This window comes from Amblyomma maculatum, chromosome 2 (genome assembly GCF_055883805.1).
Source record: "Amblyomma maculatum isolate TAMU_Amacu chromosome 2, ASM5588380v1, whole genome shotgun sequence".
Classification (NCBI taxonomy): domain Eukaryota; kingdom Metazoa; phylum Arthropoda; class Arachnida; order Ixodida; family Ixodidae; genus Amblyomma; species Amblyomma maculatum.
This window is the reverse complement of record NC_139345.1, coordinates 29609193-29633046: the sequence shown is the minus strand read 5'-3', so window position 1 is coordinate 29633046 and position 23854 is coordinate 29609193. Positions and strand designations below refer to the sequence as shown.

The 23854-nt window shown below is 43.3% G+C and overlaps 1 protein-coding gene across 1 annotated transcript in view; it reads left to right on the top strand.

Annotated features, from left to right (window-relative positions):
- Rpn2 (Regulatory particle non-ATPase 2) overlaps positions 1–23854 on the top strand; it is a 43933-nt gene that overhangs the window by 1824 nt on the left and 18255 nt on the right. The window contains exons 6-11 of the mRNA XM_084593656.1: positions 3219–3362; positions 6454–6522; positions 6617–6723; positions 11544–11654; positions 16347–16479; positions 17530–17618. Coding sequence (XP_084449782.1) covers positions 3219–3362; positions 6454–6522; positions 6617–6723; positions 11544–11654; positions 16347–16479; positions 17530–17618 — 653 coding nt within the window. The remainder of the gene's footprint in view (positions 1–3218; positions 3363–6453; positions 6523–6616; positions 6724–11543; positions 11655–16346; positions 16480–17529; positions 17619–23854) is intronic.

The following is a 23854-nucleotide window of genomic DNA, read 5'->3' as shown; positions in this document are numbered from 1 at the left end:
TCCCCATTCATGCCTCGCATCCGCTGCCCTTATCTACCCTTACTGCTACACTGATCATATGCCGCTTCCATTGTAGACAGCTAACTCATGCGCAGTTGTGCTGCACGTGCATGTACGAAGCTGAATGAAAAACAGTGCACATAGTTTGAAATTCTGCAAGGGGTTGCAGAGGTCCCACAACCTGCAAGTCCTAAATATTTTTTTATCAGATGTTTTTCTTGGGCTGCTCTGGTATCAGTTTTAACAGTGCTGTGATGTAAAAGGTGCATGTAGGTCATGTGAGGCATAAAACAAACTTCAATATAATCGCTGCTGCTTCTTTCTTCTCAGTTTGGCTCTTGAGGCAGGCTGGATTTAGTGCTGTAGCAAATTAAAATGACAAAGCAGCAATTTTTTTTTTTTTTTTGTTATATTTTAGCCCCTCCTGGCCTATGCTGACCTTTGATGTCACAGCCATTGTTCAACAGTTGGAAACAAAACACCATAAGAAAGAAATTCAGTTCTAAATTATTTAGCTTTTTTAGGGAAATACTGGACGGTGATCAATGTATATATATTAATGTATTATGCATCATTACAAGGAAAACATGGAGCCAAAATTAGGTGCCTACATACCTTTAATATAGGTGCTGCCTTAGGAATTCTGGGTGCAAAAATTCAAAGCTCTATTTTCAGCCTAGGTTTAGATACTTATTAGGTTACTCCAACGAAAACATTTGTTATTCAACATATCTTCTCTAGTTTTTTGTTGCAAAAAAATAGGCCCGTCACAAAGTATACGATGTGCCATGGCATCCAAATGGGACTGTTCACCGATATTTAAAAACTGTCTCTTGCTCAGATAAAAACTGATTTCTACAAACATTACAGTAAGATACAGCCACCTTTTACAAAGCATCAATCTTAAATCAACACCTGGATTTCTACTGGGCCAAAGCTTGGACCTTTCTTTGGGCTTTTAAAAATAAATCTTGCCTTGTAGATGTCAACACAGTACAGATAACAAAACTATCATTCTTGACATTAGTGCAATGCCTGAACCAGCTTCAAGAATGAACAAAACAAAAAATGAAATTTACGACCACTCTATGCTGAAGTTGCATAGTTTTTTTGTTGGAAGTAACATTTTTTTTTTAGCACATACTGTCCCCAAGGCTTACGCTCTTGCTGCGAGTGCGCTGCAGTGGCGCCTCAACTTCATTCATTTCGAAAATTGCTCATTTGTAGGAAAATCAAAGCTATGTAGGAAACTGAACTATAGTTTCTAAAGAACTCTCTAGGTGGCACAGCACATTTGCGGCAACCTTAATGGCATTGTGATAGAAATTGCGCTTCAAATACATTTGCTGGTGATTAATGTACGGTGGCCTAAAGTTTATCAGCAGGCATAGGATGTTGCAAACAACTGCAGTAGCAGGCATTAGTGCAATAATCATGTGAGCAAGATGGTGAGTTGTGAACTGACATGGTGGCGATGCAGCAGTGACTTGATGGTAATGAACCAAAGTTCTGAGCTTTAGAACCAACTAGGGGAGCTTGAGTGTGGTGGCAACCTTGGTTACTCGAGATAGGGGCACAAGGGTCAGTGAAGGCGATACATAATCGAAGGAATATATGGCCATGGCTTAAACAGTGGATGGCGTGTGGCAAAGGTAGCGTAACTCAAGCTTCTGGTGTCAGTAGGCTTAATGACGCAGCTGAGTGAAGCACTGGACCAAGCAAAAAGGCAAGACTCAAAGCCCAGATTTACCAACCTTGTGGAGGAGATTACCATATGTAGTCTGTGTCAAGACTCTAAAGGTATTTTTAGAAGACTCAAAAGAAACAATTGGAACAGTACCCATATTACCAAGCAGGAGTGGAGCAGTGCGCTGCCTACAATCGTTTGTGAACCCGCCGAATCAGATCTTATTGTTCTTGGCAGGCATGCAGGGCATCCTGTTGTCTGCAACAGCCACATGACCAAGGCGTTTTACATCGTCACTGTTAATGGAAGGACAACTATGGCATTTGCATCCGAAAATGTGAAACAGCTTTCTATCTCAACAAAAGCAACTGTGAAATTTTATGTCCAGCTAAAAGAGATTTAAGGGCCATTCTACTTGCTGTATGCATCTTGTGTGTCATAACGAACGAGAGTGTTTGTTTCTTCGTTGTGCTTTTTGTATTTGTTTCCACCCTGAGAAGTTACTGCTTATTTTGATGTTTAATGACGTGCCAAAAAAAATAGCCGCATGGTTCTGCTCGCATTTCGGACCCAGTGTTGTATTCTCTTCAAAAATACAGTAAAACTTCGTCGATACAATTTGTTTTAAATATGGGAAAGAAACGTAGGGAAAATGTAAGATCTGAACTGCCTGATTTTGAAAAATGTTAACTTTTTAATGGGGTACAAAGGCATTTAGCATTGAGAATTTCACTGCTTAAAAGCACATAAACATCCAGTATTCACAGCTCCTTTTTTAGCTGTCACAGAATTCAGACCGTATTTGCATTGTCACTAGCGCGGAAGAGATTTAGTAACAAATCTGTTTCGTAGAAGGTAATGACGAGCCAGGATCGCTTCCTTAGTTGTTTCTGGATGCTTCACTCCCTTACACTGGTGACATGTGGAGAAGTCAACGTGATGGCTTATTCGCCACGTTTTTGCTCATGCTGCTTCCCCCAGACCCAGCCTGCCCATATTCAAGCGAATAGTAGTTATCAAATGGTTTCCTCCAGTGCTCCTAAGGCACCACAAAGGAGCCACTGCGTTGCTCCTCATGAAGTCATGTTTCCCCGGGAACGGCCTTCTCGTGTGTTGGCTTGTTGGCTTTCTTTGATGCCTCGCCCCTTTGCACCTAAGCACTGCATGAAAGAAGCTTTGGCGGGTGAGCACCGCTGATCAGTTTTTGATGTCGCGAGAGCTCTCTAACACATGTCCGGTTGGTCCTAAAACAGATTATATGAGCACAATTTGTCAAAATTTCGAAAATAATAACCGGAAAATTTTGTTATCCGGGAACGTATATGCTGGGAGAAAAATAGTGTAATTGTATGGGAAATGTTTTGCTGCCTGCAATTTTGAGTGTATGAAACTGAAAATTGTATGAACCAGGAGCGTATCAAGGACATTCTACTCTAAATATTTGAATGGCAGACGTCTGTTTTGTAGCATGAAGTCCTGAAGGAGACATGGGATTGTGGTATCACAGATGAGTTGTGCTGACTTCTTGCAGAAGGAAGTCCCAGCCATGCTGGCCTACAGCACCAATGTGGCCATGACGTTGGTCCAGAACCGGGCCTTCCAGGATGAAGTTTTGCGCACACTGGTTCGACTGTACAAGAACCTCGCCATACCAGACTATGTCAACATGTGCCAGGTATTGTATTGAAATCATGTAATGGGTTTAGCCAGTAATGAACAATTATTAAGAATCGTTATTGCACGATTACCCATCATGGTGAGTTAAGGGCAGGCGCAGCTTTGAAATTAAGAAAATGGCCCTCAAAATTTTTTTAAAAATTTATGTTTGCTTGTTTGTCTTGTTTTCTGTGCTTTGTCAGAGTTGTTGCTGAAATCACCTCAAAGTACCTTATAGAAGCCTTAAGAAATTAGCATTTTACAGCCAATATACACTTAACAGAGGATGTAGCAGTGGCCTCATTGCGAGTTGTCTGGTTCTTAAAAGAAATTATTATAAGTGAACTCTAACACTTTACAATCGAACCTCGCTATAACGATCACGGAAATAGCTAATTATCGAATAAAACAAACTAAAATCAAAGTTTGGTTGGTTTGTGGTTTATTTCTATTGGATTTCTTTCTGTATAACAAAAAAAAATCTGATGCTATATCGGTTATAACGAGGCAATTTTTTGCATTATAACGGCAAATAACGCATAAAAGAGCCGGAAAAACTTCAAGAAATGCAGTGTATTTAAATCGCCCACGCATTTGCGTGCCGCGTCATTTAGCGACGAAAAAAAAAAAAAAAAAACACCTATCACCAACGGCAACGGCCTCCGAGATCACACCCCTGCACGTGGTGATCTCGGAGGTCATGAACGGCCACGGCTGAAGTCGAACGGCGCCGCCAAAGTGCGTTTAAATTGCCCGCACGTTCGTGTACTGCGTCATCTAGCGGCGGAGACAAAAACTAATACAAACAGCCCAGTTCACCGCAGGGTGATCTCGCGGGTCATAAACGGCCATAGCCGGACTCGAGCGTCGTCGCTGCCACCGCAGCTCGAGTCTGGCTGTACAACAGCTGACAGGTATCTGACTGGCATGCCATCACCATTGCCTTGTCATGGCGTGAGCGCCTGCCGCGCCTCTGCCACTGCTGCCGACACGTGCGCGCGTGCTACGCTCCCCAAGTGACCGTTGGCTCCATTGTGAAAATTGTACAAGGAGGCAACATCCCTACTTAGTATACATTTTAGCTCTCCAAAACGCAAGGAAAAGTGAGATTTCATGCTTATGCTAATTGCTAAGCTTTTAATTAAAAAATTGTGCATTTTTGCAATTTTGTGTTTGTCCATATCAGTGCACATTTTGTTTCATTTTATTAGCAAACTTATTTACAGGAATTTGGGCACGCACTTTTATAGCGAATATCAGATATAACGAACAAATTTTCGCACTCTATACTACTTCATTATAACGAGGTTCGACTGTATTGTAATAAACAGTAGCCTGCGAATACATCATTCATTTGACATTAACTTTTGTTCAGTCCTACGTTTGGTGCTTGATAGCCAAAATTGCTTATAGGGCACAAAGCATACATGTATAATTTTTCTGTTTCATGTACAACTATCGATACTAGGTTTTGTTACATCTTATGTATCGGTATTAGGTAGCGTGTGTGGAAAAGTAAAGTATAGGAGTGTCGGCATCCGAAATACACTTTTAGTGTATCATGTATTTTAACAATACTAGATGCCCCAAAAGACTGCTAATATTGAAGCTGCTGCAAGTCATACTTTGGGTAGACGGCGCTCGCTCAGGTGGCAGTGCAAGGCGGGCGCCAGCTCAGCTTGTAATACCGCCTTAGTTCCCTTCTACAAGTGCCTCTTCTCCTCAGCCTCACCAATCTATCCAGGTTTTCTTTCTTTACATAGTTTACGTAGGTAGCTTGCGTGTGATCTCAGACTGCGTACGATGAATCCGTTAAGCCGTTAACAAAGTGTGCTGTCTAAAACAGTAACTTATGCACGACCCTTCTCAAAACCCCTGGGCTCTGCATATTGGCTTCCAAGGCCTTAGTCGGCCATGATGCAGTCAACTAACTGGAGTTCTTGTAGTTTGCATCTTTTGAGTCGAAACAAATCCATTCTTCGTAACTTCACCGGAAACAGGGTTTTACTAGACTTGCCTGTAAAAACTGTCGTGTCTAAAGTTGTATAAAATACATGACCTATGTAAATGCACTTTTCAAGCACGCAAGTTTCAATAAAAATTATGCTTTGTCATACAATATTTTTTGCCGGAATCATTCTCCTCTCCAAGCTGGGGCACCTTTCTCTGTTCCACAGGCAGTCCGCATGTGGCTCCGGTAACTGGCCATCTCATCATTGTGCTAACATGTTTTGAGATGCAGTGTCAGTTTAAAATTTGGCAGCAAAATTTTAAGCTTCAGTCAGAGCACGTGCATTGCATGCCTTTTGTGCCTTTTTGTTTGCAAGAGGCAGTGCCCTGCATGTGACGCATGCACGATGGTAAGGTCAAATCTCTGCTGCTGTCTGTACCATGTGTAGACTGGTGCCAGGTTGTCCCAATTTTTTTGCATTTTCTAGAAAGCTTTTCCCTCAAGGAATTATGCTCCTGGAAGGCAGCTTTCTCGCACTTTGATGCAGTGGTGCACAAAAGCTGTCTTGTTAAGGCACACTTTCTTGTGTCTAGTGTTGCCTGTTAACCTACAGCAGAGCGCACAGATGACTTGTAACATTTTGCGAGGTCTCCGTGGTTCATAATCGCTGCGAAATTTATTACTAGTTGAAGCACAGGTAAAATAGTCAGTCTTAAGCAGATTTTTGTTACATCGAGTCTATGGGAAAGCAGCCAAATGGCCCCGTATTGTTCACCTTATCTGACAGTTTGTCTGAATGGAGTGTACTTTAGTTGAAAGTCAGTTGACGGCTGCCCCTTTAAGCATGCGATAGTGATATTAGTGTGTGGTTAGGTGGTTGCTGCAGACAATGAGTGACCTGTCCGTGTGAGACTAGCCTCCTAGTGGCTTAGTGGTGCAGTGTCTGCCATTAGGTGTGGCCTCATATTTTCCACTCGGTGCCAGATGAGGGCTCTTCCTTGGAACCAGGAGTCTTAAGATGAGGCTGATACTGCCATAATGAATGCCATCACTGAGTCTGCATTTGACTTCTGAGTCTGTCATCACTGTGCCTTGCATATTTTGTTGCTGCCACCTGTCAGGGAGCTGGAGGAATGACTGGAGTGTGATGTCTGTGCAGTGCCTCATCTTTCTGGACGACGCACAGTCGGTGGCAGATGTGCTGCTGCGCCTCCTGGATAGCAGTGGGGTGAGGATTGGCATGACTGGTCTTGGCAAAGAGCTGGCCGTTTGAGGGAGAGGCCTGGTCAGGTACCAGCAGTGCCCTTTTTCCCATCCTGCAGGAGTCCACACTGATGGCATACCAGATTGCGTTCGACCTGTACGAGAGTGCCACCCAGCAGTTCCTGACACGGGTTCTGCAGGCGCTGCGCACCTTGGGAGGAGGAGGGCAAGTGTCTTTCTTGTCTTGTTGCCGTGCTCGCGTTGCCCTTCTTTCTACTGGTATGCTGGTTCATTCAAAAAGGTGTTTGAATGCTAGGACATGCAGTTTTTACCTGTGGCAGTCTGTAGGGTCTATGCTTGCCAATTGTTTCGGGGTTTGGAATAGTAGGGCATCATCTCTAGGGCATGTTTTTGTCTCTGATATAAGTGTTACTCTGCGCCTGTCCCATTGGCTGTCAATAACAACAAACACCTGTGAGGAAAAGTCGTTTTTTTTTTTTTTTTAAGTAGAGCTTTTCCAAGGGCATTAACCCTTTCGCTGTCACGAATGTACCGGTACATTCTCGCGCTTCCCCCCACAGTGTCACCGACGTACCAGTACGCTCTCTATCGTGCATTCAAAACTTCGCACCTAAGCGTGAAGCTGGGGCGCTTGGACAGGCTGCGTCATCTGTAAAATCTTTCTACAAGTTCATATTTTCGCCCCGCGTTGTGTTGATACGTATAAAGTTGAACCCGGTTATATCGAACCCGGATATATCGAATTTAGTTATATCGAACTCGCGGAATATCCCCTTGAAAATCCCATGTAAAAGTATAGGAAAGCCGCGTCATATATCGAACTCAATTTCACCTGTCGTTCAATATATCGAACTCTGCACCACGCACTGGAAAGTGGGCCTTCCCCAAAGGCGATCGCATCACCCTTGGCCATTTGCCGCGTGATGTTTTGAAGCCACGCGAGGAAGGAATGAGGGGACAGTTCGGCGACGGCTGCTCTGGGTAGTGCCGCGGCCATTCCCCAAAGGTGCGCGCATCTGCAGTTACCGTTTCCCGCGCGCCAGCACATGGCGTTTGCAAGCCATGTGCGTGGTGTGTGCCCATTCTTTTGCCGAGCTATATCTCCTTCAGCACGTGCTACGCATGCGCCAAGCCAGCTCAGCCCGTTTTCAGACAGAAGTCGGATGCTTTAGTGTGTGTTACGAACCTTCTGCGCGCGGCAGCTGACGTGGCTCTCTCTCTCTCTTTTTTTTGTTTTTTGCGAGAGTAATCCATTTTTATCGGTGTGCTGTACGCAAGGCATAGCGTAAGATATGGCGGCTGCGGACGTAAGAAGCAGCAGGGCTGTTTTTTTTTTTTTTTTTTTGGCGGGAGTCTTTTATTCTTGCATGTATGAATCGACGAAAGCACGCGGTCAGCTGCTGCGATCATGATGCCCGCTCCAAACGCGGCGTGATAAATCAAACCAGGCTTGTACAATCAAGCCATCATGGGCACTCTGCCAAGTTTGCCCCCCTCACCCCAGGAGCTATCAAAAGATAAACGCGCCCTGATGTTATCGCTGCGCAGTATCTTGGCATGCTGCCAAGAAACGAGCTGTGGATGAGAGGACCGAAACGGAATGATGCACGCCATCAACATGCAAGCGGAAACGCTCGCAATTTCTGATTTCTGCCGCGGCGACACAGAAACTTTGTTTTGTGCTGCCGCGGTGGCTCGAGTGGCGAGAGGGACGCAGTTCCAAGTTCGAAAATTTTCGCTCTGTCGCTGCCACATCGTCGCTGAGATCGCTCAATCATTTGCATGTGAGCGAGCTGGCCTTAACACTTTTTTTTTATTTTTTTCAAATTCTCTGGTGCCAAAGTGGAGAGTGGGTATATTATGCAAGTGGGTTGATTACGCGACAAATACGGTATCGTTTTTTCGCATCAGAAGTGCCGTCACAAGCCGATTTTTGTATATCGAATTATCGATATATCGAACTATTTCGCGATCCCCTTCGTGTTCGATATATCCGGGTTCGACTGTATACTGAAGAGTATGGAGCGACTGTGCCCACCCCCGCCACCTTCTTTGCTGTGGGGTGCGGTCGCTCTGCGTGCGCTACACTATCGCGCTAAGCGATCATGTGGCACGCGTTTCGCGGTGCATGCATGCGGTTACTGGTTCAAGGGTTGTTCTGCCGTCTGCCGCAGGTTTGCAGGTTTTTATTAGTATTCTGTTGGCATGTCTGCTACAACGCGTCATGTTCAGGGGCTCACGCTGTTGCCTCTCCAATAGGTCGACACATGACTCGATCGCTGCTTTCGCTCTTTTGCCGCGCCCTTGCTTGCGGCTAGCAGCAGCAAAGGAGGTTGTTTTAGCCTCTTTCCATCTCACTTTGTCATCTTGATTTCACAACTTGCCATTTATCTCCATTGTGTGGGTCACCGAAAGTGCGCCCTCCGTGCGAGCGGTTACTTTCGGATGGCTGACCGTGCAGGACCTTCGACTGCGGACTGGAGCAATGACTCTTTTGATTATAAATACGAGTCGAGCTCGGATTCCGTCTCTCAAAAGTATCGAGCAGTTTTTTTTCTTATATTATTTATAATCAGGCTGATGATGATGTTAATTAACAACACCTGCAGAGCACTGAAATGGGCATATCCTGTTGACTATGTTATTTGTATAGCAATCATAATAAAAAATAAATCGCTATGCTCGTTCTCTGAAACCAAGCCGATACTGGGGGTACGTCATAGCCAGAAACGCCCGACAGCAAAAGGGTTAAGAACATTGATAAATGTAAGTGTCACATTTTCTACATTTGGCTGTCTAGTTGTGGGATGTGCTTTTACCTTGCTTCACATTATATGTATAAAGTTACAGAGCTTTTATTTACATAAAAAAAAAACAAAAAAAAAACATTTAGTTCGGGATGCTTGGGAATTTGTGATTGCTGGTTTAAATTTTCAACGTCCGTTTAATTTTGTGGCTGTCACTGACATCACTTCTGACACCATGCCGATATGCTTCGATCGTCTTGTGTACTTTGTGTACGATACTGTACTTTTATTTTCTGTAGAGTTAGTAGAGTTAGTACTATATTTTCCACAGAGCAGCAAAACTTGAAAATCATTTCAAGTTGAAGTTGTAGCATGGGGTACTGTCAGCCGGTTCCAACAACCCTGCAAACTACACATTCTCGCAAAAAACCTGCTGCACACGATTTTGCTGCCTCTCAAGCAGATTTTTTCGATGTGCACAGCATCAGTAACTATTTCTTAAACATTACAAATGATCGTGACAAATGTTTGGGTGGATATTTTTTTTTTTTTTGCAATTTTTATTAAGCTTTTTCAAAAGCTGTCCTGATTAAAACTGATAAGGATTAAAAATACATTTATTAGGCTTTATTTATGTGAAAGACACTGTGCTTATAAAATTTTTCATTAAGTAAAATTTATAGCAGTTCAGAGGCTGAAAATGGTCTTTTTCAGGTAATATGAAAAAATATCTCGAGAAGCATTTCAGTCGTAATTTTCACAATTTTAGTGGAAAGTTCTAGGAAAGATTTGAACCATTTTGTATGCTCCAGAATTTTTTAGTCATTTATTTACGAGTTAGTGTCTTGTTAATCCAAATTGTTTATTCTTGTTGAAGGCAAACCTTTTTCATGTTTGCCAATTTTTTCCTGTTATTCTCATTGAGCATATTTGTAATGATATAACCGTTTTTAGAAAAGCATGTTTTATTGTTACATTTTTATGCATTTTCACCTGCCATACATGTTGCAGTAAAACAACCATGTCTGAGACCTATCAAAAACAGTCATTTTTTTTTTCGTGGTAGTGAAAGAATTAATGCAATTTGTTCTTAATTGCCATGGAGCAGTACATTGCCAGAACGGTACTGAACAGTATCATATGCATGTACTGTCAGAGCTGTGCTGTTCTTTAGTTTGAGACGTTTGTCGAAATCCCATATTGCTTGGCAGAAATGCATCTACTGAGAGAGGTTCTCTGTGTATGCTTTTGGAGTTGAAAGATTCTCACTTTTTGTTTAATGTTTTTGCAAGTGCTTATACAGTGCATGTTATTCTGCTTTTGTATTAGCAGTGGAATGGTTTCTTCTCTCTGACAACTGGTTGTTTAGTTGACTGCAGTATAGTTTATTTGCATTACCGCTTCACTGCTGTTAAAGGCTCGTGTAATCAATTGCAAGGAGATGCATTTTAATGTAAATGTTTGGGCCCATGTACAGTTATCTTGCCAGTAACTGGCCAAATCACATGACTGCTTTGGGTGCACTTCTACGGCGATGCTGTGACCAATGATGCTATGGCAGCATAATTACTCAACTTTAGCTGAGTAGTACTGCAGAGTGTGTGTGCGAGCCACTATAGAACATTGTTTGCCCACCGTGACATAGCACATTTCGATGGCTCCATGTTTTGGTTGGGCTTCTTTTTGTTCAAATTCCGGGTAATGCAAAGTTTTGGTTTTCTTTGGTGTACTGCGACCTGTTTACATTTTGCGACCACAGGGTCCAGGTTACAGGAGAAACTGTCATGTTTATGGTTGCCTTCAGAGTGGCAACTGGGAAATAATTTGTGCTACTACAAAATTTTGGTATGCTCAGCTCTGAAATTGGATTAAGAATGACATCATGCTTTAAGACAGTGGTAAAGTGCTAAACATTGATGTTTTTAAGCTGTCCAAAACGAGTGAATATATTTTTTCCTTGCATGGCTGACCCGCTGCTAAACGTTCTGTAGCACGGGAGTGAAAAAATACTGCTGACATCTATTCTGGTCTTGTCGGGGCTTGTGCTTTGAAGAGTGAAGAAGGGCAAAATGGAAAAAAGAAGTACTTTATTCATTCCTATTGGTATAGTCAAAAATCTACGCTATGTAAATAGTTTTGTCATAGAGTAATCATATATAAAAGGCAGCCTGTTGTCATTCCACGAAATACATGGTAGGCAGCACAGTTTTTCACAGCTGTGTAGTCAGCCAGAGGCCACTAGTGTGGTGTGTATGAGCGCATCTTGGTGGAACCGCAGGGCAGCAACTGCAACAACAGCAGCAGCAGCAGCACCGGCAGCAGCAACAGCACCAGCAGCGGCATCAGCAGACACACCTGCTGAGGCACCAGCAGCCACCGAGGAAGCCACGTGAGTCACCTTTCGCCCTGTTTTCTGCTGACCGTCAGGTTGGAAACAAGCAGCACACTGACGACGGACCACTGCTGCCTCTGTGTTTCTTCGGTCACACATGTCAGCTGTGGTTGTGTGCAATTACATTCAGATTGTCAATTGGATTATCACTTATTTTTCTAAAATTAGCACAGGTGCAGACTTGAATTCAGTGGAAATGCTACAGGTTCTATTCACTAATCTGCTGTTACCTACTCTTTTCACATTTGTTTATGCACTTTTGCACGAAGTTCCTAGGAAGTCCTCCTTTCGTCCTTCCCTGCTAAGTTCCTGGGCCTGAGGAAATGGTCTCTTGTAATTTTTTTTCATGGTTACTGAAGCGCAAAAAAGATGACAAAACAGACAAGAAGGACAGCATGCGGCGCCTAGCCCTGTTCTTCTTGTCTGTTTTGTTGTCTTTTTTGCGCTCAAATAACTGCAAGCATGAACCAACTAGCCCCACAACACATATTTTACTCTAATTTTGTGACAGTGTCTGAGCTGCTTTGACACCACGAGGGATAAACCTCTCCCCATTAGCAAACGATGTGACATCAAGGTGCACGGTCTAGTGGGTGCAATGTCCAGTTTGGCCTCTGTCTGGACATTTGGACGCGGGAAAAGGGGTAGTTTTTGGGTGCAATCAATAATTTTTTTTTTCTTTAACAACGCTTGCTTGGTAAAGGAGTGTCTAGTAGAGGAGGAATTCCTCTTCACAATGGTATTAGTAACAATCAACATATTTATTGAATAAATGATGAAAAAAAATACCATCAGTAGAAAATTGTAGTTAAAAACAACAAACACACAAAAGCGTCAAAGTTTCGTGACAGAAATAAAACAAAAAAAAATTCAAAATATACGTTTTTTACAACAGGGACTAATGCAACATTGCATCAAATGTTAACTTTCTGTGTACAGTATTTGCTGAGTTAGGAAAGAAAACAGTAGTCGAGGTCGGCTACGCAGAGGTCGACACCTGGCTGTCATCTAGAGGAAAATGACTCCCTGCACTGCCAGCGGCAAGTAATACTGCCCAAAAGACTTTGTCACCCTGCAGATAAAAGTTCTGACCTTCAGAATAGTGATCACTTCCGATCTGCGCGCAGAAAAAGTCGAACTTTTCGGGTGCGAAAGCGAAACTTATTGGGGCACGGCTGTCGACGTTCCGAGTCTTATTGTTGTAGTTTCACTGTCAGTGCGAAAGCCTGAACAGCTAAATTCATTTTCCGAGCCATCACTGCTGCTGTTCTCATCCAAAAATGAGCTCTCCGATGCGTCAACTTCTGCGGAAACGCGCCATTTCCGCGCAGCAAGAGCGTGGAACGTTGACGCCATGATGTAAACAATTAGTGCCGATCACCTGACTCCGGAGACCATCTGGATAGGCGCGGCACGGCGCAAAAAATAAAACCAAAAGCAAGACTGAATTTATGGTTCCTCTATTTCCCACTGGATGATGCCACTTGTCAAGAAGCACTTCGAAGGCGGGAAGATTCGAATTGTGAAACCATCGACAGTAGATTATCGATGGGAATAGGCACGGACAGGAAAGTGTTAAGCTTTCTGATGCCAGCAGCACGCACAGAATATAGGAGCAGAAGCTTATGCGCTGTGTAGCATGACAGTGCAGTTGTCAGGTACTGTGGTGGTTTGAAGAGATGATTTGCCCGCACCGAAAAGGCCCATGTAAATAGGAGTTGACATCAAGAGATGAGGTGTAGTGATCACCTGGATATAATAGAATGCTTAGCTATGCTACGTAAGAATGTGATGGTTCATGCGACAAACAGTGGAGGATGAAAAAAAAAAAAAAAATGGATGTTATTTGTACTGTTATCCTGACACTTCAAAGTTGGTCCTCCGTGTAATCTGCCTGGACACCGTGCTTCTGTGATGGTTAGATTTGTGAATTTGGTGCTATCTGATTTCTGCCAATTTTTCGGAAATTTTTTAATTTGCATTTCTTGAAAAATATATGTACCATATTTGCTGTCGCAGTGAACCCACTAGTTTTGTCGTTGAGAGTTTGTTTTGTTATTTTTTTAGGCATAGCTTTGTCATGGGAAGGATTAGCCATTTTCACTTCCATTCTCGAGGGCACCAAATCCTTGTCTCCATCTGCAGCGGAGACTTGGACAGTGCACCAAAATGGTGCATGTAATAACATAACGACGTTTATCTTTTTGGAAGAGCCCCTTTGGAACTTAGCGCTTGGCAGACGTGGTAGGAGGCCAAAATGACGCCTGCCCTTGACAAAAGCGTCAGTGGCTTTTAGTCTGTCCATCTGGTGTATGCTTAGCCACTTCTGTGAGCAAGCCAGTGAGCACTCGAGCATCGGAGAGGAGTATAGTGGCTGAAAACCTTAACATCAAAAAGAACTTTATATGAAATGCTGTGGAGAAAGCAGAACCTTTGACCATGAAGCAATTTAGCGACGTATAGTTATCTTGCCTTCGCATTACGCGACCTGCCCATGCTCATTTCTTTTTCTAGATTTCAACTAGAATGTCAGTAACTTGTGTTTGCTGTCTGACCCATTCAGCAAGCTTGCTGTATCTTATCATTACACCTACCATTTTTTGTTCATAGCTCTCTGCGTGGTCCTCAAATTAAGTTGAACACTTTTTCTTAGCCTGCATGTTTCTGCCCCGTATGTAAGGCCCGGAAGTTTAGGCACTAAAAAAAAACCGTGGAATAGGCAGATATTTAGGCTCTAAAATATATTGAAATAGGCACTATAAACAAAAAGTAAGCACATTGATCTTTATTGTCTCTTGATTGCCAATGCATCTTCATTAATTAATGCTTTTTCTCCACTAACTGAAATGGTATAAATAAAAAAGAACGGATGAGTTCGTCTTGTTTGCGCAGCTAGCAGCATCCGTGGATTTTTCGATTGCCACCCAAATGTAGTTAACCCCAATTTCTTCTCTTATTTTGTCAATAGTATCCCCATAGCACTCTTTTACATATTTCTTACGAAACATCGATTCATCTGGAGCATGCTTCCTGGTATAAGTCACCAGAAAGCTTCAAAAGTCACTGTTGGTTAGTTCCTACAACAGGATATTTGCCGCCAAAAAATATTGGCCTCCAACAGAATATTTGCTGCCACAACTCCGTTGGCAATTGACAATCCGTTTGCTTCAAACCACCTCTGCCAGTAACAGCTGCAATGTCCCCTCTTTTGTTCACTTCAGGTTTGCAATATGCTTGTTGGTAGCGACATGTTGCACTACACAGCATCAATTCTCACTTGATACAGAATTTTTGCAAGCTTTGCAGAAAAGAACAATTCCATCAGTTGAAAAAGCATCTCCAAACTGTGAAACCCACTGTCTGCGACAAGTGCCTCTTAATGCCTTTTTTGGCATGTCAACACGAAATGAAAGGGAGAGCACTGACAAAGAAAACACAATGAAAGGATGCTCAACTCAAGTGCCCAATGTTCTTGAAGCTGAATGCGAAGGTCCGGTGATTCTGCGCAGAGGAGTAGGCAGTCGAGATATGACTTCAGTGAGGAGCGAGCAGTGAGCACTCCAGTATTGCGCTTGTTGAGACGATGGTCCCTTACTGGGCAGTGCTGGTTAGGCTGTTGGAAACACTTAGAGAAAAATATTTGGTGAATACCCATGCTTTTGTGCATGCATAGGCCTGCGACTTCCACCACACTTAAGCAAGATGTCTCAAAACAAAAATGGCACTGAAGACCGAAATGCCAGATTTAGGTGCTTATAGGCAGGTGATGAGGTAAGCATTTCCTTAAAGGTGACAAAAAAGGCAGGCAAGTGCAAAAATTCCCTGTTCAAGCATATAATAGTCATTTTTAGGCCAATGCCTGAAGTCCGGGCCCTACGTAGGTGAGTACAGGTAAGATACAGCTGTTATACATGTTTGCTATAACTTGCTGCAATTCGCTGGCGTTGTCTGCTAACACAAAATTGTCAGATGGCGTCGTGAGAACAGCAAAGAACTTTTGAAGGAAACAGCGCCAGAAACAGGATTGTGCCTGACTGTGAGCTTTTTTTAATGGCTCCATTTAATAGATTGAAGGGGGAGGCAACATTGTCTCATGTTCAGTGTCTTTGCTTCAGGGGGTTCCCCTGTTGTTGTCCACTTGCAGTCTCAACGTAGCCTCCCATTTGTTTTACTGCTGCCTTGCAGTACTTCAGATGCATAAGGATCCAGCTCAGAAGAGCTATTTGAACTGTGACCGCTACTCAATCTCTCGCAGTGGGGCATGTGTAGCAGCAATTCAAGTGAGGAATTGTGTGGGCATGATGCTGTATGCTAGCTTCGGCAGTTGTCATTTGTGAAATGAATTGGTCATTTTGTGTGACGGAAATTTCAAGATTTGTGTGAAAGTAAAATTATTGTCCTCTTATGTCATCAAATAAGATCTTAGTTCAATTTTAATTTGCAGAAATTTTTCTAATGTGGGAGTGTGCTTTGGTAATTACTTATTATGGATAAGGAATAGTTATTTTAGTGCTTCCGTGACAGGGCAGTTGGAATTATTAATGTGAATTTCAGTGTAGTGGCATTCAGTGTAGCCGCGCATAGTCGATGACTTCTTTTTTTTTTTTTAATTACTGTTACTGATGATCGTTTGAAGGAGGCTGCTTTTAAGTACCTTAGCTACTGATGGCTGGCACACTTGCATTGCAGCCCTGCAAGTGGGCACTCCAGCCAGGTGGACAAGTTGGCCACCATCCTGAGCGGGGAGGTGACCATAGGGCTGCACCTGCAGTTCCTTATCCGTAGCAACCACACCGACCTGCTCATCCTCAAGCAGACCAAGGTGGGTTCAAGGCTGTGCATATGCAACTCATGATGCTGGACCATTAAGGTGACGAGAAGAATAAAGGCCGTCTGCTTTAAGGGTCGATGAATTTTGTACCTCACTCATAGACCTCCTTTGGCATAGAGTTCAAGAGGATATATAAATTTATTCTTAATATGAGAGTGCCCCTAAAAAGGAATGTGTGTGCAAAATGGGTCATTGCATAAAAACAATGAATGAAGTTGCCTTGCTCTCTGTAGCAGTTGCTGCAAAGAGTATGCCTTAGGCCACCACTCCCACCACATCCCAACTCTTTTGCATTCCTATTCATACTCTCTCGCCTTCCGTCTTGCCCTGCTCCTGCTTCATTTTTCTCCTCATGCTCTCTTCGCTGTCTTCCTTTCTGTCTAGTTGCTTATTCGCTCCACTGGTCATCATCATTGATCCTCACATGAGGAACGGGTACCTAAGAGCTGCTCTCTAAAATCAGTCACTTATTGTCAATTTTTTTTCTGTCTTTTTTTATTTTGCATCCTTAGCAGTTGATATGTCTTCCTCTTGTTCTCATGCTGTTGGTCATTAAAGGAGTCTATTGTACGAGTTTTATGTTTGCAAAATGTCTGTTTTCTTTTTTTTTTTTTGTATCGATTAAATGGGCTGTTGTGTTCTGGCATGAAATCAGAATCTCAAAAGCTTATAGCACAGGCATATACAGTCGCGGACAGAATAAAATGGACCACGCTTCCGGATTCAAACGCTTCTGCCCCGTCATCTAGCAAATAAATAAGTTTGCTGTCCTCATGTGCAAAGACAAAAGTAAATATTACAAGCGTATGCAAAAACCGTGCTTTATGTTTTGTTAATTAACTCGTGAGAATACTCTGACCTCCAAAGCGTGGTCCATATTCTTCTGTCCGCGACTGTACATATGTTCTGTCTGGTCTTTGCAGCCACCAGTAGATCCACTTGTAGCAGTCTCCTTTTCAGTCTCAGGTGCTTCTCATCACCACTTCACTTAATTATTAAGCAGCCTCAGCACAGCGTTAACTGCTTTGCATGCGGTTGCAGGACGCCGTACGGAATTCTGTCTGCCACACAGCCACAGTGATTGCAAACTCCCTGATGCACTGTGGCACCACCAGCGATCTCTTCCTCAGGTAGGTTTCCATTTTTTTCATGTGGCTAGAATTGCAAGTACTGAAATTGCAGGTTTCTCAAGTTGTAATGTCTTCTCGTAATTTGCGCATCTTAACCACAGTTGACTGGTTCGTCATGAAGCAGCATTATGTAATGAGTTGTCAGGAAAAATAAAAAATCACAAGGTACAGTTGCCTACCCATTTTTCAGACTGCGTAACCGGGGAAAGGTCTGATTAATCAAACAGTCCGAAAAATTCATTAATTAGTAAAAAGTCACTTTTCTGTGAAAAAAAAACAACTTTAGAAATCAAAAACTTCGCCGCTCTCTATGTTTTGTTTACTTTTTATTAACGCGGAGTTACAGCATCACATGATCCGCTACTGTGGTCTGCTCTCATGCACTGCCTCTGCACACGTGCTAGCATGATCTGATGCAACTGGCATGGCTACCAGTACACGCACGCTGACTCGTCTGGACGTGACAGGCATGCACTGCTGGTAAGCATGTAACTCGCTGAAGGCTATCACCGCACGTGAAGTGGCGCCCCGCCGAAGATCGTGCTAAGCTAAAACCACTGTAACTCTCCAGTTAGACTATCTCAGCCAGTCATGCTTTTGTGATGTCCATGCCACTTGACTCCACGACTGTGATGCAGCTGCAGGTCATGCTCATGCTTCGAATAAATGTTCGCATCAGGCAGAACAATAATGTTCAGTTTCCATGAGCAACAATGGTACTCATAGGAAAAAAATTAGGTGGAATGAGAGCATTTACAAATGCACACACCCCCTGCCCTGACCTCCGCTTTTCCAGTCTTCACCGCAGGCGGCGGTAGTGTCGTTGAAGCTGCAGTGGACGTTGCTTTCATTTCATTTTCAGTCCAATTTCACACTTGTTGTAGGCTATCACAATAACAGTGGAGTCCGTACCATTATTGCCGTTGACTCAGATAGCAACGTGAACAAAGAGCCAAGTTAGTCTGTCTGAATTAAGGGGGGACACCCCTCTTTAACCAATTCTTTAAAATTATGGATGTATTTCAATGAAACTTGCCCTGTTTATGAAGTTTTGTGTGCTGATTCTAAATCTGCATTTTTTTTTCTTCTGTAACAAATAGTTTTAAAAATAATCACAATTTTATGTGTCTCATTTGGAGGTAGAAAATTTTTTGAACAGTTGAAGCCATAATAAAATTTCACATACCAAATTAATCTATAACAGCTAAGAAATGCAGTAAAACAGGAATGAGCCTCCTAGGCCGATTTGGTCTAAAGTTAGGGATTGGCAATCCTATTGTAGCAAAAGGTCATGCAGCTGCCTAAAACAAAACATATTTTTTAATAATGTTACTGAACATTGAATCCTATAAATTTAATCTTATTACAGAGTACAAAATTTTACGTTTTTAGCAAGAACAAGAATTATTGTGATAGCATGGCTACAAGCTGAGATATTGCCACTCCAAGACTGCTACTGAGTCAAAATTGTGGTTTTGAGAAAACGAAAAGATTTTCAAGCATTTTTATGTTGACAACCACTCTTCAAATTACATGAATGCACTTGGCGAATAATCTGGGGGCATCCCAGACTGGTGCTTTTTTTTGGCCATCCTTTGAAGGCCCAGTGACAATGCCCGTTTCTTTTCGAAAGCGGTCGCAAGTCTTTTTCTTTGCCATTTCTGAGCCAGTGTTCGTCACGTTCACCTTCAGCTCTTGCAGAATGGCTGTTGCTGCATATTCATTGCCAGCATTTAAGCGTAGCACTGCTTCTCCCACAGCTGCCTCCACAGCAAAGAGAGAGAAAGACTGTTACTTGGGAATCAAACTCCAAATTACTGAATGGAGCGACTCATTTGAGTTTTGTGTCTTCCCTCGCTGACATCTTTCCAGCAGCTTTCTGTCTTCCGAGCGCTCATACACTGGCAAAAGTGCCTGTGCCACATCTGGCAAGTTATATGTGTGCCTCAGTCAGTCATGGGCAGTATCAAAGATACATGTATCTTCGATACTATCTTTAGATACATTTTGTGTATTGGTATTAGGTATCGTCTTCTGAAAGTGAAAGTATTATAGTATCGGTATCAAAAATACATTTTTAAAGTATTGTGTATTTTGAAGATACTCGATACTAAAGAAAACTTCAAATATTGAAACCGCTGTGAAACTTTGAGTTGACTGCGCTCGCTCAGATGGTAGTACAGGCCTTGAGACAGCTCGGCTTGTTGTACCGCTTGAGTTCCCTACAAGTGCCCCGGCCCGTCAGCGTCAACCACATTTCCAGATTCCCTTTCTTTAAAACTGAAAGAGGCAAAGGTAAGTAGGTGCTCACGAAGTGCTTAGCTTTTGAGCACTGAGTGCGTACCACGAAGCTGCTAAGCCTTTAACAGACACACAGAGAGATATGAACAAAGCGGTAATGCAAGGCGAACACGCAGTAGGGATCATGCACACTGCTGTACCCGCTCTTCCCACCCTATGCCATCCGCCTCCTGTCTTTGCGCCGTTTAATTCTCGTCAAGTAGGGCCCTCAGTGTGCTGTCCGACGCTTTAACTTATGCACAACCCAAAACCCCTGGGCTCTGCATGCCGGCTCTGCTTGGCGGCAAGAACACAAGCTGCTGAGGCCTCAGTCACCACGATGCAGTCGGCTAACCACGTTCTTGTAGTTGCGGCCTTTGATGGAAAGCAAATCTATCCTTTATATCTGCACAGGGAACAAGCGTCTACTAGAATTTTTTTCTGGAAAACATATGTCCAAAATTTTATGAAATGCACGACACGAAAGCTATGTATGAAATTTTCCAGCACAGCTCGAATAACAAATTATGCGTTGTCTAACAACTTTTTTTGTGAAAAACATTTGAACAAACCTGAATAAAACTTGTAAAGATATCTGTGTCTTAAAGGGAAAAAAAAAACTTTACTTTTTGAAATATGCGTATTGATTGACACCATATTAGCCAGTTTCTGTTAAAAAAGATACTTGTATCTTTTATCTACAACCAGCCGTATTTTGCCAGCGACGCTAGTGAAACCTCGAGTTTCTGAACTACCTCCAGGATGCTTGAGCCAACGTGGCTATGGTTCACTATTACACTCTGATAAAAGGCATCTTCATCATCTCGTACAACACTGCTCTGTGCTCGTGTGCGTATGTAGAAAGGCTTTTGTCATTTGCGTCGCTTTTAGCTCGCCCACATCGTGCTCTTTCCGGACTAAGTAATGTTCAGTCATTTTATTGTTTTCCTTCTGGCTTTTAACAATATGCAGAGCTTCAAAAGTTTGTTATCGGACTAATGGCAATACAGTCGAACCCGGATATATCGAACTCGAAGGGGATAGCGAAATAGTTAGATATATCGATAATTCGGTATACAGAAATCAGCTTATGATGGCACTTACGATGTGAAAAAATTATGCCGTATTTGTCGCGTAATCTACCCACTCGCATAATGAACCCACCCTCCACCTTCGCACCCGATAATTTGGAAAAAAAAAAATTAAGACCAGCTCGCTGCATGCAAGCGATTGAGCGATCTCAGCGACAAGCGGTAGTGACAGAGCGAAATATTTTTAACTTGTTGGAACTGCGTCCCTCTTGCCACTTGAGCCACCGCGGCAGCTCAAAACAAGGTTTCTGTTTGACGCGGCAAAAATGGTGAGCGTTTTCGCTTGCATGTCGATGGCGCGCGCCACTCCATTTCAGTCGTCCCATCCACAGCTAATTTCTTGGCAGCGTGCCAAGATGCTGCGCAGCGATAACGTCATCGCGTGTATCTTTTGATAGCTCCTGCGGTGGCAGTGAACTTGGCAGAGTGCCCGTGATGGCTTGATTACACAAGCCTGGTTCGATTTATCATGCTGCGCTTAGGGTGGGCGTAGTCCACTGCCACAAAATTGTTGGAAAGCGTGATAGCTGCAAATGCTGTTTGAAGTGAAAAATGCTAAAAGCCGGTGTCATGATCACAGCTGATTGCATGCTTTCATTGATTCATACATGCAAGGATAAATGACTCCCGGAAAAAAAGATAAAACTGCCGCTGCTTAACCTCCGCCGTCGCCATATCTTACGCTACGCCGCGCGTACAGCATAACGATGAGCTGCTGCGAACGAAGGCCGGCAGAGAGAAAGGAGAAAGTTAGCTCGGCAAAAGAATGGGCACACCCTTGCGCTTCGCTCTATCGAGTTTTTTTCCCCTCGTTTGCACCGGTTCTCTCTGGTTCATTCACGCACATGGCTTGCAAACATCGCATGCTGGCGTGCGGGAAACGATAACCGCAGATGCGCGCCTTCGGGGGAATGGGCGCAGCACTGCCCTAGACTAGCCATCGCCGAACTGTCCCCTCCCATTCCTTCCGCGCGTGGCTTGAAAACGTCACGTGGCAAATGGCCGCGGGTGATGCGATCGTCGTTGGGGAAGGCACACTTTTCAGTGCGTGGCGCGGAGTTCGATATACCAACAACCGGTGAAATTGAGTTCGATATATGACGCGGCTGTCCTATACTTTTACATGGTATTTTCAAGGGCATATTCTGTGAGTTCGATATAACCAAAATTCGATATATCCGGGTTCGACTGTATACATGCTCTGTTCTACAAACGCACTCTGATTGCACCTTTGTATTTGTATACATAGCCAAGTGCTCACAGGTCGGTTCGCATGAAGAACATTAGTGTAAAAAAAATATTTCACTAGTCTACTTGTGAAGCAATTGCTTAACTGTAACCATGGCTTCAATTCTAAGTGAAGTTCTGAAAAGGACAGCTGCCCACACAATAACTCCGTGCTAGCATATTCCTTAAGCCCTTTTGAAAAAATTACTCTTTAGGAATGCTCTAACAATTTCAGAAAGCACGGAAAAATTTCCTAATACCGCTAATCCTATTACCACCTTTATTATGTTAGGATTTCAGGGATGTATTGAAGTATCGACGATACAGTACCGAGTATCTGTATCAAAACATGATTCGATCCTGTATCTTGTATCGGCATCGGAAGTACAGTTTTTCAGCGTATCGAGTATCGGTATTGAAGGTACTTTTTCAAAGTATCTTGCCCAGCCATGGCCTCAGTTGTGGGTCACTCTTTGCCTTTGCTGCATTGTGACGGCACCAAGAGCCTTTCCCACTTGGGCCCAAACTGTGGTTAGAGCTGCTGTAAGTGGATGTGACATGATGATAGGTCACCATCACTGCTTTATGCATGGCCTCTATATCAACACAGTGTGATTTTAGCGCTCAGCCATAATAGGCACTCAGCCTGCTAATGAGGTCGGCTGTAAGCCTCCCCTTGCCGCCAAGGCCCCGCACGCCTTCACTTTTGTGCTTCTGCACAAGATAGCGCAGGGCTGATCTCATGTGCTTCTGGATGTAATTTACACAATCCTCCTTCACGACACCTATGAAGCCGTAAACCTTTGCTTCCTTGATGGCATTGAAAGTTCGACTGTTATTGTCGCACAGCATGGTGGTATACTTCGCTCCATTCCGTTCCAGTGACCGTTGAAACAAAATTAATCCCACTTCAACTTCCATTTGTCCAGACTTAGAATCTGTGTTCTTTTGTCATTGGTGGGATTCCCTCCACCCATCATACTCCACAGAATCGATTTTGGGGTTGATTTCACAGCCCAAACAAATTTTGATAGCACGACGTAGCCTGTGAAAAGCTCCACTCCTGCACCAACTCTTATATGTGAAGAATGACCCCGGGTCATCCAGGAGCCATCAAAACACACAGCAATATTCCCTTTGTGTCCGAAGCATAAATGTTCATACAGTTCAACTACTGTTTCAACGCACTGCACCATTTACGGATGAAAAAGAAACAGCATCATTTACTTTTCTCTTCGGTTTTCGTTGTTTCCGACTGAACTGAAATACCGAATGGTGCTTTTTCGGTCCTCCAGGCATAGTTGCGTTAGGGTTGCGTTCTGTTGCAAGCACTCGCTCAAAATGGTGGCAGGTACAACTCTCGTGCCGGACCGACAAGCCTAAGCCTATCAGATTGCGGCATTTGGGTCACATGCTCTCGCTGACCAATGATGACGTGCGTTGAAGGAAATTTTGCGTTTGTCATTTTTTTACCGCGGCTTGCACACGGTGGCTGGCCGAAAGCACGAGCTTTCAAACAAGACCATGATGGCCCCGGTAGGGTTACTCATTTTTGCACAGCACACGATCGAATCTAACACAGTTTAGTCCTCGATTTAAAGGGCAGTTTACGAAACTATGCGATTTTAAATCAATATT